A 19,204-nucleotide genomic window follows, 5' to 3' on the forward strand; every position below is an offset into this window, starting at 1 on the left:
ATGGAAAGAATCCTAGTTAGACTAGGTCTTCTCCCTTCCTTGTGGGGTATCCCGTGGGTCTCGTATTGACAAACGGCTTGCTTGGTTGAGTGCTAGTGACGCCGTGGTGGTGTGGCTAACAGTAGCCAAGCAGGGGTGCCTATGGCACCATGGGCATGGCTTGATGAACCTGGTTGCTTCTTGAAGGCCAAGAGGCTATGGCTCGGCGCGTGTTAGTGTTTCGGATCACCGGCTAGTAAATTTTGTGATTTGCATGTCTAACCCGGATGGTTGTGCTTGGAGGACACAAGGATTTATACTAGTTTGGGTAGAATGTCCCTATGTCTAGTTCGCTGCTGCTCGTGTTACCAACACTGGTTTGTAGTAGGGGTTACAAATGGACGAGAGAGGGAGCCGGTCTCAAGTCTTTGGTGGAAGGATCGTATGCTACTTGTTGAGGCGTGTGGGCGTTATGTCTTAGAGACATTGTGCCTTGGAAGCGTTGCCCTTCCGGAGGCATTCTGCTTCCCCTTTTATAGATGAAGGGGAAGATATAGGTTACATGAGATAGAGAGATAGGCGAGGAGAACAGAAGGCCTCTATGGTCGCAGCACCCTTCCTTTCCTTCATGCGGGTCCTGTCGACCCTGTAGATCACGATGGGGATGGCTCCATGTCGTTACTTTGTTCATCACTGGTGCTGTATGCTGATGTCGTCAGCTGGTCGTGGCACTCCATCTTGTGCGGCAGGTGGCATGGTTAATGGACACCCCCGTTGGCGGCCATACAAGGATTAGGTAGCACAGCGCCGGTACGCCCGATGTTGTTGGCGATGTGTGTACTTAGGCATGGTTCATCGTGGTCTCGGGCCTACTCCTTTTCTGGTGTCAGGAGTTTGACCCAGGGTCCATACTCTAAGACACGTAGTGGTTGGGGGCAGTACGGACCCCGTCAGGCGAGGCAAAGTCCCCCTTTGAGGGGTCTAGCGAAGCGAAGTCTCTGCTTGAGGGATCACATGAGACGGAGCCTACGTCCTCAGGGTTGGACGGCACAGGGTTTACACCCTCAAGGTTGGGCAAGATGGAGCCTGTGTCCAAGGGACCTGATGGAACAAAACCCACGTCCTCAGGGTCGGGCATGTCATAGCCCACGCCCTCAGGGTTGGGCGCGACATAGCCCATGCCCTTAGGGTTGGACGTGGCAGGGCTCTCGCCTGAGGGGTCGGGTGAGACGGAGCCCGCGCCCTCGAGGTCAAAAGAGATGGAGCCCATACCCTTAGGGCCGGGCGAGACCAAGATACGCTCTTGACCATCCGAGGGAGTTAGCGTTCGCGGCCATCAGCTTTCTTCTTCTAGGTATCCCTAATCCTGATACCCGACAGTAGCCCCCGAGCCTATGGAGGAGTAGGATACTCCTTCGAAGGCTTTTTTGGACGGAAGGATTCTGAGGGTTTTGATCTCCCTTCGTGGCCCGTAGGATGTCTTGGTAGGGCTTGATTCCTCTCTGTTGTGATCAGACTCCTCGGGAGCATGCAACTGCAGGGCTCGAGGGGTCAGAAAAGATTTCTCATGATTTTGATCCCTCCCTAGGATCCGATCGATCTATCATTGAGCATTCTTGGTCTCCTTGCGAGTCCAACTTCCCCCGAGCCCCTACTCGTTGCAGGGGACCGATTGAGGGGTCAACTCATCTTGTAATTGTCCTCCCTCATGCATTTTTTTGATAAAATGGAGGGGCTGAGCCGTGCCATGTTTTCCTCAATGGATGAATCATGGTGCTTGGTGAGCTGTTAACGGGCTAGTCCGAGTGGGGCCTCGGCTTCCTATTCATGGGGTTTCAGCGTGGGTCAGCTGGTGACCAACTCTAGATTCTTGGTGGCCAATCCACATAGTTTTTGGGTCTGTTCGACCGGTCCCATGGGCTCATCACCTTTCTTTGACGAAAAACCATGGACTGTGCACCGGCCAAGACTCAAATATGGGTTAGGATGCCTGTGGCGCTCGTGCACCCAGGTACTAGCTGCTAGTGGGCCCATCCCTTACTACCCCTCACTGTCAAGGTGCCCTGGAGCAGTTGTGAACCCGTCGGTGGGCCAACCTTCGAACTCCTAGGCCTTAATGAGCTGTGGGAGCATTTTTAGCTCTGTATCCCTACTTACCTACGGTGGTTTTTGGCCCATCGAGGGGGAAAACTGCTGGTCAGCGCGCCCTTCGAGGAGCGGCGGGGGTGGCATGTGCATGATTCCTGGAGAGGCGAAGTGATAGGGCATGGCGGGCACATCGATCTAGGCGAACGGTTTGCCTCTCGCTCTACCTTCCCTTATAAATAGGGACCTTTCCCTTTGCCTTTCGGTACACATAACCATAGCCTCATCTTCTCCGCTTCTCTATTGCCGACGCTTTAAATCTTTCATCCTCGCTCTTGCGCTGCTAGATAAATCCTTGTTCCTCCGCCCTTGATCTTCCACCGTTAGTGAAGCTTTCGGTCCCCGCACTTGCCTCCCATGGAGTCGTGGTATTGCTCCGACGACACCCACGCGCGCAGGAGGGCCTTGTCAAGTGTGACCTTCTCCGTGGGAGGACCAATGTGACAAAGTGGCTCATGCCCGATCGTGAGTAGGTGCCAGCGCTACCCGATGGATACATCGTGTCTTTCGTGCCCTTCCATGAGCGTGGACTCATGATTCCTCTCAACCCATTCTTTTGGGGGCTCCTGCACCACTACCAGATCGAGCTACAGCACCTAAACCCGAATAGGATCTAGCACATCACTACCTTCATCGCGCTATGCGAAGGGTACCTAGGAATCAAGCCCCACTTCAAGTTGTGGAGATACTTTTTCTCCATCTCCCTACAAAAGAACAAGAAGAGGGACGCGCCGGTGCTAATGGGATGTGTGAGCATCCACCTTCGGGGGCACTGAACGGTGGAGTACATGCCCTGCTAGCTCTCCATATCCAACAAGGGGTGTCATGCATTGTGGTTCTATGCGAAGAATGATGCCGCCGCCCCTTTGCCAGATTTCATCGGGTGCCTCATCGAAGAGGCACCGCTGGTGTGGTCGTGGGGGCCTCCTGAGAAGGAGAAGAGGAGGTTGCACGACCTTCTTGATGCCATCGCATTCCTCAAGGACCACGGCCTTCGCGGGGTCGATGTCATCGGGGTGTACCACACGAGGAGGGTGGCACCACTGATGGCGCTCGTCCTCCCGCTATATGGGATGACGCCTAACACGTAGCTTGATGGGACTACGCTCACCCAAGGGTTGCTCCATGATAGGGAGGTCATGCAGCACATCAAGGAGGCGACGGATGAGTCCAACGCCATGTTCTCGATCCCTAGGCACCCCGCGATGTGCCCGAATATGGGCTTTGTTGAGCTGTTGGCGGGATTAGGCTTCTAGACCTCCATTGTGCCACTACCAGAGCATGTGGCCATGAGGGTGGTGAACCGCGCTGCTGACAAGAAGAAGAAGAAGGTCAAAGACAACAAGAAGGCGAGGCAGCGAGCGAAGGAGCGGATGATGAAGAGGAAGAAGAAGAAGAAGACGGCTCTCCCATCGAATGGGATGAGCTGAGTGGACCAGACGTGGACCTATCCTTGCCATAGGTGGGGCCTTTCCCGTGGAATGCCTCGGGGTAGGAGGGAGAGGACGTGCCTCAGAACTAGTGGCGACCGACCGTCCTGCTCTGACCGGACCCCCCGAGCAGAGGGAGGGCCCGAAGCGACACCACGCCAATAAGGCGTAGCTAGGGTCGGGCAGGCCGACCCAAAATGTCCTCGCCTAATGGCCCTGAGGTGAGTTGAAAAACTTTTTTGTCCTTCCATTCTGATTGATTTTCATAGCAAATTGACCGATGTATCCTCTGCAGTGTTGGAGGAAGCGAGACACGCCTGAGGCTTGCGCCGAAGAAGACCCTCGCCATCTGGCAAACGCACTAGGAGCTAGCCAAATCAGCACCGGAGGTGAGCAAAAGAGGTGTCGGGGTGGTCGCGGTGTTGGTCGAAGGGGGGCAGCCAGTGGGTGCGTCCATGGGGGAGCGGACAGAGGAGGGTGCATCTAGGGCACCCATAGCAGGTGAGGCATGGCCAGGTGCGGCCGTAACATCGGAGGCGGGGGTGGTGCAGTCGGAGCCATCCTCCGCATAGGTGGCCATGTCTGTGGTAGGGCGAGCGGAAGAGGGTGCACCCAAGGTGCCCTCAGCAGAAGCAGCGATGGGATAAGCCTCTGTGTCCACACTGCCTGCCTCTTCTATTGTCAAAGGGGCTGCTCCAGAGGAGCTACCTCTACCAGAGGGGTCAGTGTCGGCCGGGGTCGGTGCGAAGCCATCCTGGTCTCTGGTCCGGGCGGGTGGCGACCCGCATGCACAGGGAGGATCCCTGATCTGGTGGGCGGACCCACAGAACCTAGAGGCGACGCTTCTAGTCCTTAATGACGCTACAGAGGAGAGGGAGTGGGGGAGCATCCATGTGGAGGTTGGGAACACGGTTAGTGCACTGTCCACCATGCTGGGTTCACTGCGCGACATCATCACCCTAGTTGGCTAGGTATGAGACGGACATGCTTGTGACACTCGTTTTCCCTTTCCGTGCTTCTAAGACTTGTTCTTTGCGTAGGTCCTTATGGGTCGCAGCCAAGAGATGTCCTATTTCCTTCATCGAGAGAGGGGCATTTGGGACCACCTTGATGGGGAGGCACGGCGAAGCTGGCCACATAGCTCGCTACCGCTGGGCAAGAGGTGGCCGAGCTTGCTCCCGCCACCTAGGAGCTAGACAACCTCTAGGTCAGGGAGAAGGACGCCTGTGAGGCTAGGGAAAAACTCATGGCGCTGATCGAGAGGGAGTGCGTGGATGCCATGGAGGCCGAGTGGCTATGGAAGGAGCGGGAGGACCTGCTCCAGACCGTAGAGGAGCTCCGCATGGAGTGTGACTTGGCCCACCGAGAGCGTGTCGATGCCTAGCAGTGGATCGTCCTCCTTGAGGCTGAGCTTCAGGGGGAGAAGGACTTGATGGTCATGGCCGAGGGCATGTCTACCTGGCTCGCTGAGGAGGTCGATCAGCGCTAGGAAGAGGTCTGACGCCTGGAGGCCAAGGTGACTCGGCAGCACAACGAGGTGCGCAAGCTCCAAGTAGACGTGGACAGTAAGCTTCTGGTTTCCCCTGCTGTCTTTCTCCCTAGAATCTATGGTGGGCCCTTTGACATGGTCATCGTGTGATTTGGGCAGGTCTCGATAACATGCTTGGTGTGGAGGTGGTGAAGAGCCGTGGCTTGGAGAGGGAGCTCAGTGAGGTGAAGGCCTCCCTCCTAAAGGAGAGCGATGATCATGTCACCCTATGTGTCATTATCTAACTGATCTGCGGTGACCTCGAGCTGGCCCTGGCATAGGAGACGAGCTCGCTCGCGGTCCACGCCGACCGGATCATGGATCGGGCGTGCGAGATGGCGAGGGATGCACTGTAACTCCCTAGGTGTTAAGCATGCATTTAACCTTGACATTTGCATGAGCACAAGCATCATTGATCCTTTATGAGCATGAGCATCTCAAATAGTATCTCTATGTTAGCTTATATTGCATGTGTTGTCACTAAACTGCCTTACATATGCTAGGGTTTACTTGTAACCAATGTATGAAATGATTGTGGAACCCTAGGAGTACCTTAAACATGTTTAGAATATCACATGGAACAACTTTGGTATTCATGACTAAGGCTAGTTTGGTCTCTAAGTCATAGTTATAGTGTAAGTCATCATTTTCAAGTGGTATGTTTGACCTAGGTTGAACTATGTCATAGAGGGTTTGCATGGTAGAGCACCCTTAAGCAAAGTTGTAGTACTTGATTAGAGCAATAACTTTTATTTTTGGGTCATGAGCTCATTTAGTGCCTAGCTTGGTCATTTAGAGCTCACAAAAATCAGTAAAATACTATTTTTAACACTTAGGAAATTTTCTAAGTCCTAACTGATTTAACAGTTCATTGTGCCTAACTTTGGGATGATTTAACTTGCTAACCTTTGCAAATTAGCCCTAGATCACTTAAGCAATGTTGGAGCTAGTATGTAGATCTACAACTTCTATTAAGAGAGTTATCGCTAATTAACCGTGGATTAAGCGCTTGAGCATCGTCAATTGGCGCTGTCAGACATGAATGCGGTACTCTAATGACGCCGTCGCCTCGCCATGGGTGGCCGACCACATCAGGCCACTGACGCCGCGTCGTGGCTATACAATCTTTGTGCCTCCCCTTCGCTCGCTAGCACACCGCCCGCAGCAGCGCTCTCGCCACCGACGCCATTGCTGACCGCTCGGCACCTCACCGCGCTCGCACCGCTCTCTCACCGTAGTCGTAGCTCCGCTATGTTCCCACCACCTCACTGAACCCTTCATGTAGCTAGTAGAGCATGGTGATGCCCCCTGTGCAGCGCCACGGCCATCGTCGTCGTTCTCCGTGCCACGCCGCACGTGGCTGGGCCGCCTCCGACCACCATTCACCGTGCTTGTGTGTGCGCTAGGTTCACCATAGGGTGTAGAAGCTCGGCCGAACCCTAATTTGTGCCATCTTGGCCAACTCCGGTGGTGCACCGTTGACCCCCACCCGCTGTGCCACCATTAGCGTCACCGTCGCCCTTAGCTTCTGTTATCGACCCAACTTGCTACACCAGTGCGTTCGGAAGGTCATGGGGAACCTTGTGGTGCTAGTGCCATCGTCGGAGAGCTCGTCGTCGGTGAACTCTGGCTGGTCAACGCCGGTGCTCTATTTTGTGCCACTAACGTGTGGGCTCGGCTGACTTTTGGGTCCCAGCTGTCAGCGGCTATTGATTTAAATTCCAATGCATTTATTTTTGAAATGTATGCGAACTTTGAAAAATCATAAGTTGAGTTGTAGATGTCCAATTTTGGTGAACCAAATTTTATTGTATTTCTCATGAAGTGTAGTATTTTATAAAAACATGAAATGTACACTTTCTAGTATTTTTATAGGTAAATCAAATATGGCTAGATAAGTGCTTTTTGAATGTTTGCAATATTGTGAAATGTATATCTTGAGCTAGAAAAGTGATAAAATTGTGATTCTAATTTTGTTGGTCTTGTGTTGACATGATCTAGCTAGGAAAAATAATAAACTTGCTGTAAACTTGATTGAAGTATGGTCTTTCTATTTATCTATTAATAAATGGTTTTTTCTAAGGAAAATTATGGGTATAAAAATAAGTAACATATGGCCATGCAAATTTTTGTACTATAGTATGGCACTAGGATGAAGCTAAGAAAAATATATAATCTGTTGTTTGACACTTTTATATAGGGTTAACTATTTTTACTAAAATAAGCCTTGCTAGCTTGTCATTTTTGTAGAGAATGTTATACATGTTCAAATGGTATGAAATTTTTACAGTAATCTATTGGGAGAACTTGGAAGCCACTATAATTTTCTGAGAATTTATTGTGTATATTTGGTATATGTTTGTTATTTCACCTAATTATATAATTAAATTAATAAAGGCATTTAAATAAATAGATTGGGCTTGACCATTATGTTTTCTTGGGTGTATTTGATATTCCTGAACTGTTGGTATGTTTGGTGATGTCCAATTTTGAATGCTTATATGCAGTGAAAATGTTATTGTTCTATAATTCAATCTAAAGTTGTTTTAGGACAGATTCTGTTGTTGGGTATGTTACGTAGTCATAATGATGTTTACTGTAAAATGGTTAATAACAAAGTTGTATATAACTTCTTCATCTATCTCGTGTCAAAATTTCAGGGCAATAGGCCAAATGGTTTAGGAGTTATAGCTGTTTAAAGTTGGTCTCCCGAAATACTTATTTTCTAGAATTTTTGGACAGAGCTAGATAGATTGCCTGCTTTGGTTAGTATAGAGTTTGAATTAGCTTTTGGTGATTAAATAAGAGTTGTAGGAAGTTTTATAATATTTCCATAAAGTCCAATATCACAGCATTTGTATAGGTAGAACTTCAGTTATGATGTAAGCTAGTAGCTGCTATGTGTAGCTCTGAAATTGTCTTGTGATGAATATTGGAAATGAATAGAGAAGAGATATGCACCTACTCAGTAAACAAGGAGTTAGCATTGTTATCATTGTGTAACTTAACATCATTATTGCAGCATGTACATTCCCCTATCACATCCTCCGTGATCCTTCTTTTGCATTCATGGAACTTACTTATTCATATGCATGCAATAGGTGCAACAGAGGAGATCACGTTGGTGGAACTCAACGTCAATCCATAGGAGAAGAACCAAGAGGTGCAGCACTAGGAGGTTCCTAGAGAAGGAGAGCCTGAAGCCGATCATCTTCTTGAGTGCCCGGATCACCAGCCTGCAACGTTCGTGAAAGGCAAGCCCCGGAGCATTATAAGTCTCCCTACTTTATTAATGTCACCTAAAGTTATTCGTATTGATGCATTATGTGATAGGAGTTGTTTGGAAACACTTGCTGCATATTACCTTTCCTTGTCTAGTAATATCTACCATGAATCCTATTTAAGTTCAGGAACGCTTATTATGCTTATCTATGCTTAGACCGGTAAAAGTCGGGTGATTTCCTGTCACCTGCGAGCTATAGGTGATAATTTGATCACTGTTGGCTATATTGTGCTATCGTGGAACATAACCTGATGATGTTGAATAATTGGAGACCGGGCAGAGTCTTATGTTGTGGTAATCATAGTGATTCTGTCTGTGTCGTTTAAGGACCGGTCGTTGGAGATCATCTTGTCATGTTGAACACATGCCTCTCACATAGTTGGCTGGATAAGTTGTTCTAACCACGAAGCCGAGTAGCTCAACTTAGGCCAAGGACATGAGCAGTTAAAGTGCACACCCTAGAGGCAGTAAGGATGTGCGAAGAGCCAATGGCATAAGCCTAAGGGTGGGTTATAGTCCTAAGCATCCTGGCAGATTGGTTGTATCTTTGAGGGTGCGGCACTGGTCTTACCCGCGATTGTATTTGAGTTGTCCCAAAGGTGACCTAATACAACCCCAATGGGGGAAGTATGGGTGTGTGTTAGGAATAATTCCTCAGCTGGGTAGGAATCAATTCGAATTGTTATCTCTCCTAGATAGTGAGAACTTGACAGGAGTAAACTTCATCGTAGTAATTGATGAAAGTGTTGGTTATGAGATTATGAAAGAACTCAACAAGATATGGTTATTATTGTGATGAATTAATGGTACCAACATGTTTGGCATATGATAGTTGCTAATGTAGTATGAGATAGGATTAATAACTGGTGATTCACATTTTGAAAGATATTGGACAACTTATGCTTTTATGTAAATAAAGTCTACTAGCTCTACTGATAAAGCCTTGCATACTCCTTGATGTCTTAGTATTTTAGTTGGACGGGTAAGTCTAGCTGAGTACCTTCTCGTACTCAGGGTTTTATTCCCATTATTGCAGATAATGTTATGTACCACGGCTACTGCAAGAGCTGCTTTACTCCTAAAGTGGATGAGGAATAGGACCATGGGCATGGTCATTCTGTATTTCATCTCACCCTTATGCTTTTGGTTGGAGATGACTATGAAACTGGCTATGTATTAAACTACGTGTGATGTTGATGTCAAACTACTTTGCTTCCATTACTTTTAAACTTGGTTTGTAATAACTATGTGAACTCTGATGTATGTGAGATATTTGTGAACTATGATGTAGCATGTGACTGGTTATGTTGAATCATGTACGATCTTGGCTTGTATATTAGTTGAATCGAGATCCTTCACGATACTCGATGGACTACCAGATTTATATGGGCTCAAGTGTGATGGTTTGACTGCCTTGGTGGTTGCTATTATACTTATGCTCTTATAAATTAGACGGTTCTGTGACACGCACTCTGCTTTGGAGTTCATTGGTCATTTGCGATCGCTCGTTCTCACTACAAGAACATCGATCTGGCAACAATGAGCTAGGGCTTCGCGCCCGGCTGCACCGAGGTCGAGCTAGAGGAGATCGAGGGGTTGGAGGCTCCCCCAGTGCAAGACTTATCTGCCAAAATTGAGGATGAGGTCATCCCCTCGAGGGGTTAGGTAGTTAGATTGGCCAGTCGATAAATTTGTAATAAGTAAATAAGTCTTTATGTTTTGTTATGGTTGAACCATCTTTTGGTTCTTCATCCCTTTTTATGTATAAAAAGGTTAATGCGTTCGGACCCTTTCTGTGGTTAAGGCTGTAAAGCTCGGGGTGCGAGCGAAACAACTCTTATTACGCTGGTGAGCAAAAACACCGTAGCCACTGGGGCATAGGTTTCTTATAGCCCGACCAGTTTTACTCAGCGCTTATTTCCCTGGCCTTTGCTTTTAGGTCTTAACGTAGGGGAGGGTCAGGCATAGAGAATGTTTTTAGGTAGGTGTACCCCCATCAGCCCCTGAGTGAGGCCCGACCCTTGCCATTGCTAGGGTTGGGTGTCACTAAAGATCATGGAGACATGATGGCAAAACTTTGTTCTTAAATTTTGCAAGTACATGCATAGGCTAGGGGTTAAGGTGACGTAGTTGTTCAATATTCCAAGCATTGACGAAGACTTTGTCATCGATGGTTAGGTTCTTGGTCAGAGCACCTCTACGATGACGTATGGTCCTTCCCAAGGCGGAGAAAGCTTGTCGCGGTTCTTGTTGTTCTAAATGAGGTGGAGCACCAAATCCCCGATGTTGAATGCCCGATCCCGCACTCGACGCTTGTGGTACCAGCATAGCACTTGCTGGTACTTGGCCAAGCAGAGGAGGGTGACATCGCACGCTTTGTCGAGCTGGTCCATGGCGTGCTCGAGGGATGCCTCAGCCCCTTGCTTGTCGTATGCCCTGACCCTCGATGCTCCGTAGTCGAGGTCGGTTGGGAGGACTACCTCGGAACCATAGACTATGAAGAAAGGTGTGTAGCTGGTCGCCCGGCTAGGGGTCATCCTCAAGCTCTAGAGCACCATGGAAGCTCCGCGACCCATCATCCACTGAACTTGTTTAGCCGATCGAAGATCCTAGGCTTGAGGCCTTGCAGGACCATGCCATTTGTGTGCTCAACCTATCCGTTCGTGTAGGGGTGGACCACGGCGGCCTAGTCGACACAAATGTGGTAGCCATCATAGAATTGGAGGAATTTATTCTCGATGAACTGTGTGCCATTGTCTGTGATGATCGAGTTTGGGACTCCGAAGCGGTGGACGATGTTGAGGAAGAACTGCACGGCTTGCTTGGACTTGATCATGGAGATTGGCTGAGCCTCTATCCACTTTGTGAACTTGTCCACAGCGATGAGCAAGTGCATGTAGCCCCCAAGCACTCTTTTGAGAGGCCCAACCAGATCAAGCCCCTAGACCGTGAATGGCCACGTGATGGGGATAGTCTGGAGCATACTGGCACCCTTCGTAGGTGCGCACAATCTGCTCGGCGTCAGCCACCGTGGTTGGCCAGTAGAAGTCCTATTAGAACATGTTTCCAACTAGGGTTCTGGGTGCAGCATGATGTTCGCAGACCCCACCATGAATGTCCTTCAACAGTTGCATCCCTTGTATGATGGGAATGCAATGCTATAGGATCCTGCGGTGGCTTCACTTGTAGAGCTCCCCCTCGATAATGAAGAAAGACTTGGCTTGGCATGCGATCTGCCGAGCCTCCATTTTGTCTATTGGGAGCACTCCATGGAGGAGCCAATCAAGGTACGGGGTCCACCAATCAGCTAGAAGGTCGGGCTCCGCAGCCGAATCCTTGCCGACCTCCATGACTTCGTGGTCAGAAGGAGCGGGCAGTTGGTCAGCCCTCAAGCCTAGGGCAGATAGCTCGTCCTTGGTCTGTCCCCATTCCTCATAGCGGATCGAAGGCTTGTGCTGATTGCTGGTGAAGACGCCCGTTGGCATTGGCTCTCGGCTTGACACCATCTTCGCCAGCGTGTCGACCGCTTCATTGAGCCACCTTAGGATGTGATTGAGTTCGAGTATGTCATGGTAGCTTGACTCCTTCATGACTTGATCGATGACCAGCTGTGAGTCACCTCGGACGTCAAGTATGTGTGTGATGGAGGGCTCCCAAGCACTCACAAGCATGGACACTAAGTCCCTTGAGGTGCTCAGCACCAGCCATGGCCGAAGGCCACTTCTATTTATAGCCCCAAGGGCTAAACTAACCGTTACCCCTTCACTGGGCAACGGTCGGGCCGACCGGACGCTCCGGTTGTGTTGACCGGACGCTGGACCTCAGCGTCCGGTCGCTCGCAGACGACCACGTGTCCTGGTTCCAATGGTCACTTGACCTGACCGGACGTAGTAGCTTTCAACTGACCGTACGCTGAACCCCCAGCGTCCGGTCATTTCCAGTAAGGTACCGACCTCGACCGGACGCGTCCGGTCACACTTGATCGGACGTAGCCAGCATCTGGTCACACTCCAACTTCTGCATCATCGTACGTCAGCCTGACCGGATGCAGCCTGCCAGCATCCGGTGCATACAGATCCAGTGTCCGGTCAGTTGACCAATGCCAGCATCTTTGCGATTAACTCGTTTTCACTTCTTACTTCATCACCCTTGCTCCAATGTGCTAACCACAAGAACTTGCATCCAGCGCAATAGAAAATAGGCATTCTATTTTCCCGAACCCAAACCCATCTCACCCCTACAAACACCACCTCCTTTGTAAATGTGCCAACACCACCAAGTGTACACCACCATGTGTATGTGTGTTAGCATTTTCACAATCATTTCCTAAAGGATGTTAGCCACTCAACTTGCCACGCCACTCGATCCTAGCGACAATGCAAAGTTAGATCACTCGAGTGGCACTAGATGACCGATATGCAAACAAGTTTGCTCCTCTTGATAGTATGGCCATCTATCCTAAACCCGGTCATAAACTTCTCTACACACCTATGACCGGTGAAATGAAATGCCCTAGGTTATACCTTTGCCTTGCGCATTCCATTCCATCTCCTCCAATGTCGATGCAACACATGCACCAACACGATCAACAATGATATGATCCACTTCATATCATCACATGATCATATTGGTTCATCGATCTTGACTCTACTTGCTCTTCACCATTGCCATCGTCCATCAGCGCCAAGTCTTGCTCAAGCTTCACCGCCACGCGGTCCATCACTCCAAAGCCTTCGACTTGCCCTTCACGCTTGCAACCGGTCCATCAAGCCTAGTCTTGTCTTGATCTTCTCCACCTTAATCACATGACTCAATGTCATGTCTCATGTGCAATAAGCTCCTTCATCATCACATGTGTGAGCTCTGCAACATCTCCAAGCCATTTTCACCTCCATGGCATATGTTGCTCACACACATGTACCTGTGGACTAATCACCTGTGTATCTCACATAAACACAATTAGTCCACCTAGGTTGTCACTCAATTACCAAAACCAAACAAGGACCTTTCAGCTGGTCGGACTCTTTCATGGCAATCTGATGGTACCCAAAGTACGCATCAAGGAACTAGAGGGTTTCGCACCCTAAGGTTGAGTCGACTACTTGATCTATATGTGGCAAAGGAAACGGATCCTTCAGACATGCCTTATTGACACTCGTGTAGTCAACACACATTCTCTATTTTCCATTCTTTTTTCGTACGAGGATGGGATTGGCTAACCACTTAGGATGATACACTTCCTTGATGAATCTGGCCGTCAAAAGCTTTGTGATCTCTTCGCTGATGGCCCTACGCTTCTCCTCATCGAAGCAATGTAGGTGCTGCTTCACTGGCTTGGAGCCTAGCCTGATCTTCAAGGCATGCTCAGTGACTTCCCTTGGGATGCCTGGCATGTCTAAGGGTTTCCATGCGAAGATATCTCTGTTGGTGCAGAGGAAGTGGATGAGCACGCTTTCCTATTTGGAGGAAAGCGTGGTGCCGATGCACACCACTTTTCCCTCAGAGCTACTAGGGTCTATGAGGACCTCCTTGACACCCTCTGTGGGCTCAAAGGATCTGGTCGACCATTTGGAGTCAGGTGCCTCCTTGACAGTCACTTCCTTGATGACCGTGAGCTCCTCGGAGGCGATGATTACCGAGGCACACTCACAGCACTCAACCTCACACTTGTAAGCACGTTGGAAGGAGGTGTCGATGGTGATGACCCCACGCGGGCCCGACATCTTGAGCTTTAGGTAGGTGTAGTTGGGGACAGCCATGAACTTCATGTAGCATGGTCGTCCTAGGATGGCGTGGTAGGTCCCATGGAACCTGACCACCTCAAAGGTGAGGGTCTTCATCCTATAGTTGGTCAGATCCCTAAAGGTGATAGGTAGGTCGATCTGCCTGAGCGGTATGGCTTGCTTCCTTGGCACGACACCGTGGAAGGGCATCTTGGTCGGTTGGACGCACGACCGATCGACACCCATGGCATCAAGTGTAATGGCGTACATGATGTTGAGGTCGCTGCCTCCGTCCATCAGCACCCTGGTTAGGCGCTTCATGCCGACGATCGGTCGACCACGAGCGGGTATCTTCCCGGCTGCAGGATGCGATCTGGATGTTTGGATCGGTCGAAGGTGATGGCGGACTCCGACCACTAGAGGAAAAATGGCATGGCTGGCTCGGCCGCATAGATCTTGCGACGTGTGATCTTTTGGTGGTGCTTGGAGTTGTAAGCTACCGACCCACCAAAGATCATGAGGCAGCCATTGGGTGTCGGGAAGTGATGAGGACATGACACCCATGCATATGACCATGTTTGGTGCATGGTATGGAGGGGTAGGAGGCCAGCAAGGGAGTCCAAGTCAAGAAAGAGGTCCAAGGCTAATTTGGTTTGAATCCTCGAGGTGGAGGCCCAAAGCAACTCAAGTTCAAGTCTGCCTCGACCTTTAGGACCAGTCTGCCTTAAACTGGTCACCCAGGACGCATTCAGACTCCGTTTTCTACGACCCACATATGGTATGAAAGCTATTTTGATAAGGAAGCTAATCCAAGTGGTCTCACATCAAAAGACCTTTGGAATCAATGGGAATCATTGAAACAAATCAGCATCTAGAATCTACTAGGGTGCTGTGACACCGTCTTTTGGTCCGTTGGACCGTGTATCATGTTTGGGCCCATTAGGGGACGTGTCCAGGGGGGTTGATGCCAAAGACTCTATAAATAGCAGTCGTCGCTCTCCTTAGGGTTTGGGTTTTGTTTAGTTCTTGATTTCCTTGTGAAACAGACATCATTTTGCTACAACTGTGCCGCCAATGCTGCTTGCTGTGAACCAGGGCCCCAGTTCTTGATCTTGTTCGCCTATGGCGATTAGCCCTTTCGAATAAAGACTTGACCTCCTTCTCATTATCATAAGCCTCATATTTATTTGCAATTTCAGATTGCGTTTGTTCCATTCTTGCTTGTGTTCTTGATTCGCTTGTAGGAAAGCCTTCTCAGCGAGGTCAATCACGTTCGCGTGGTTGATAACCAACGGAGCAGTGGTGTAACGGTTGCGGGGGTCTGAATCAGTCTTGGTTCGAAGCCTAGATCATAAATGTCGAGTCTCCACCAATCAACATTATCATACCTTTTGGAAGATCGGGCCTTGTCTACATCAAGTGGTATCAGAGCCCTTGTTGCCCGTTAGGTATAACTTTGTTTTCCCCTTTTAGATTGTTACTGTTTTTACGTTACCTATAGTCCACAAAAAGCCAAAAAAATATACACCGCCACATATTCCCTATCCTATAGCCTCATTGTGCCATGCAATTTCGTCTCTGTTTCACGTTGTTGAGTTTGTGTCCTAGGGCAAGTTCTAGTTGCTGGTTTTATATCGTTTTTGAGTCCAATTTGTGTTTTCCCTTTGTTTTTCATCATAATCCGTGAACACCTTCAAGTCTTGCTGTGTTTCCTTTATATCCATCAAACCTTAGTCCACACCATCTAATTTGTTACACTTGTCTTCACTATTTCTATCAAATCCTTGCTGTCGTAACCAATTTTGCGCGCATTGTTCCTGTTTTATCCTCTAATTCGGAGTCAGTTCGTAAAACTGGTCTAGTTTTTGCATACGAACTCGGATTTCGACGTTCCATATATTAAAATCGATCAGAAAAAAAATTCAGATCCATCCGTCCCCGCAGTTGCAAGTTTAGAAATTTTTATTTTGGCCAAAAACTGGTCACGGGATCATCTTTTCGTGGTCACAAGCTTTTTGTTGATTTTGAGCACATCTTCTAAAATTTCCACAGGCCTTTCACTTGTTTAAGCTCATATTTTCTGTGGTTACTTATTTTGTGCTCCTAAGTGAAGAAAAAATATCAAAAAATAAAAAGAAAATTCAAAGAATCCCAAAAAACAACGGCATCCCAAAAATAGAGAAAAAAGAGAGGGGTGAAAGTGGAACAATATCTAGAGGAGCACATAGAGAGCGCCATTTAAGCTGTGTTTGCGTGTGCTGATTTATGCTTTGTTCCTAATCATATTCTAGCTGTTCACATCACTTGATACATCTGGTACTTGGAACGTGAGTAGGCCAGCAACTAAGACAAGTACTTGGGATACTTATTCAGCTTTGCTATCCAGTTGTGAATTTTGCTATTCCTTGCTACTATATTGTGCCTGTCCAAGCTCCACTTTCTTCTAACCAAGTACAGGTTCGCCTTGCAACTATTACACTCAAGCTACAACGGTATCACGGTCACTGACCGATTGCACCGCCTGTTGCTTTGGTAAGAACACTTGTAAGACCGTGGTAAGACGCTTGAGAGTTGAGTACCTTGTTTTTCCTTGTCCACAACCTAAGTAGTTGACAGGGATAATACTTTTGTATTGTCTTTTGCTATCTTCTAACAATGACAGGTTATTCGTATCCATCGACTTATGATGGTATAGGTGCTGATGAGTACATGGAGTGGAAAATTGCCATAGATAACATATTTGCTACTCGCTTTATGTGTCCAAGGAGGAAGGTAAAAAATGCAGCTAGTGTTTTGTGATATTCTACTTTATCTTGGTGGGAGTCTTTAGATCCTTCTGATAAACCTCAAACTTGGAATGATATGAAACTCCTTATGCGAGAAACCTTTGTTAATCCACCTCCTATTTTGACTTCATATGCTGAGGTGCACCATTTAGAGGAGGAGTCTATTATTATTCCTCTTGCTATGACTAACCTTCTGCAGGATAATGTACATAAGCGAGAGGATAACATAGAAGAAAATGAGGAGCTCACAACCTCATATGCAAATTCAGAACTATCACTTCACAATGCACCTATTACTCCTGCTGAGAACACAGGTAATGCCCATGGTGCTACACTCACGGAAGGTGAGAATTGTTTTAATGTACTAAATTCTTCCACAAACCATGCTATCATAGAGCAATTGTTAGTGGAACCCTCTCTTGATTTATCTCTGTCCTATGATAATTTGCTTGAAGTTCCTTGTGATAAAGATGAATTGGCTGATGATGCTTTAGTTTTACATGTTTTGGAACCAATCACTTGTGCTGAAAATAAACATATTATTCATATTGCTACTAAAACTGATGAGTTCAAACTATTGTCTTCTTTACATACTTTGGGTTACATTGAATTTGATGTTTTGTGTAACCTAGATTGTTTGGAGGAGAGCCTTTTTAAATATGCTGATTTGCCTTGGCTTTCTAAACACACATATCATGTTATTGGCAAATATAACAACAAGGGACAATATATGATACATCGAGTATACATTCGTAGTAATATGAATTCTCCTTTTGTTGTACAAGATTATGATCGTTTAGAGGGCAGCCATAATAATACAAACATTTTCTCATGTTCTTCAAAGAAACAAGTTCACTTCCAAGAAGGGGAGCATTATTGGTTGCTACCTATGTCTGCTAGACCATCTATTCCTGCATTGTCTTTGGTTAGTTCTAATCTTTTGCAGGATAGTGTTGACATATATCGTGTGCATTCGAATCATGGAGTCTACATGCTTGCTGAAATTTTTATGCGAGATGACATGCTAGAAACTTGAAAACATGGTCGCATTCCTTCTCACAATTATTTCAGTTCCCTTTGTCTTCACAACCCCGTTATCCTTTATGTTGTGCATGATCATTTTCAAGCACAATCGACGTTGAGGATGGCTTTTTGTCAAGAAGGGGAGGATGATGAGGACATGCACCCATGCATATGACCATGTTTGGCACATGGTATGGAGGGGTAGGAGGCCAGCATGGGTGTCCAAGTCAAGAAGGAGGTTTGAGGCTAATTTGGTTCGAATCCCCAAGGTGGAGGCCCAAAGCAACTCAAGTTCGAGTCTGCCTCGGCCTCTAGGACCAGTATGCCTTAAACTGGTCACCCATGACGCATCCGGACTCTGTTTTCTATGATCCACATATGGTTGGAAAGCTAATTTGATAAGGAAGCTAATCCAAGTGGTCTCACGTTAAAAGACATTCGAAATCAACGGAAATCGTCGAAACAAGTCAGCATCCATAATCTGCCAGGGTGCTGCGACACCGTCTTTTGGTCTGTTGGACCGTGTATCGTGTTTGGGCCCATTAGGGGACACGTCCAGGGGGGGTGACGCCCAAGACTCTATAAATAGCAGCCGTCACTCTCCTTAGGGTTTGAGTTTTGTTTATTTCTTGATTTCCTTGTGAAATAGACATCGTTTTGCTGCAACTGTGCCGCCAAGGCTGCTTGCGGTGAACCAGGGCCCCAGTTCTTGATCTTGTTCGCCTATGGCGATTAGTCCTTTCGAATAAATACTTGAACTCCTTCTCATTATCATAAGCCTCATATTTATTTGCAATTTTAGATTGCGTTCATCCCGTTCTTGCTTGTGTTCTCGATTCGCTTGTAGGAAAGCCTTCTTGGCGAGGTCAATCATGTTCGCGTGGTTGATAACCAACGGAGCAGTGGTGTAATGGTTGCGGGGGTCCAAATCAGTCTTGGTTCAAAGCCTAGATCATGAATGTCGAGTCTCTACCAATCGACGCTATCATACCTTTTGGAAGATCGGACCATGTCTACATCAGGAAGCTTCCATCCTTTCCCTCGGGGTCATCCGCTGCCAGGTCAGGCTTCTTCCTCTAGCCCTCCTTTCTGGTGCCCCTAGACAAGAAAGGCTTCATGAGACCGCTGTCATTATATAGGTGCTTGACAGGGAAGGCATGGTTTGGGCACGGCCCCTCGAGTAGTTTTTCGAAGTGGCCGGGAGCACCCTCGGTGGGCGCTCGACCACCTTTCCGCTCAGTAGCGGCCACGAGCAAGCCCCCATGTCGCTACTTGTTCTTCTTCTTGTTGGGATGACTAGAGGTGCC

The 19,204-nt window shown here is 48.0% G+C and overlaps 1 protein-coding gene across 1 annotated transcript; it reads right to left on the minus strand.

Moving 5' to 3' along the window:
* Positions 1-11,544: 11,544 nt before the first annotated feature.
* LOC136465882 (uncharacterized) lies at positions 11,545-11,871 on the minus strand. The gene has a single exon (XM_066464447.1). It carries the CDS (start codon positions 11,869-11,871, stop codon positions 11,545-11,547), a length of 327 nt encoding a protein of 108 aa, XP_066320544.1.
* Between the last annotated feature and the right edge of the window lie 7,333 nt (positions 11,872-19,204).

Source organism: Miscanthus floridulus, chromosome 7 (genome assembly GCF_019320115.1).
Source record: "Miscanthus floridulus cultivar M001 chromosome 7, ASM1932011v1, whole genome shotgun sequence".
In the NCBI taxonomy this organism is placed as follows: domain Eukaryota; kingdom Viridiplantae; phylum Streptophyta; class Magnoliopsida; order Poales; family Poaceae; genus Miscanthus; species Miscanthus floridulus.

Coding starts and splice junctions, on each gene's coding strand:
- LOC136465882 (XM_066464447.1), bottom strand. CDS start 11,871: ATGGTGTCAAGCCGAGAGCCAATGCCAACGGGCGTCTTCACCAGCAAT.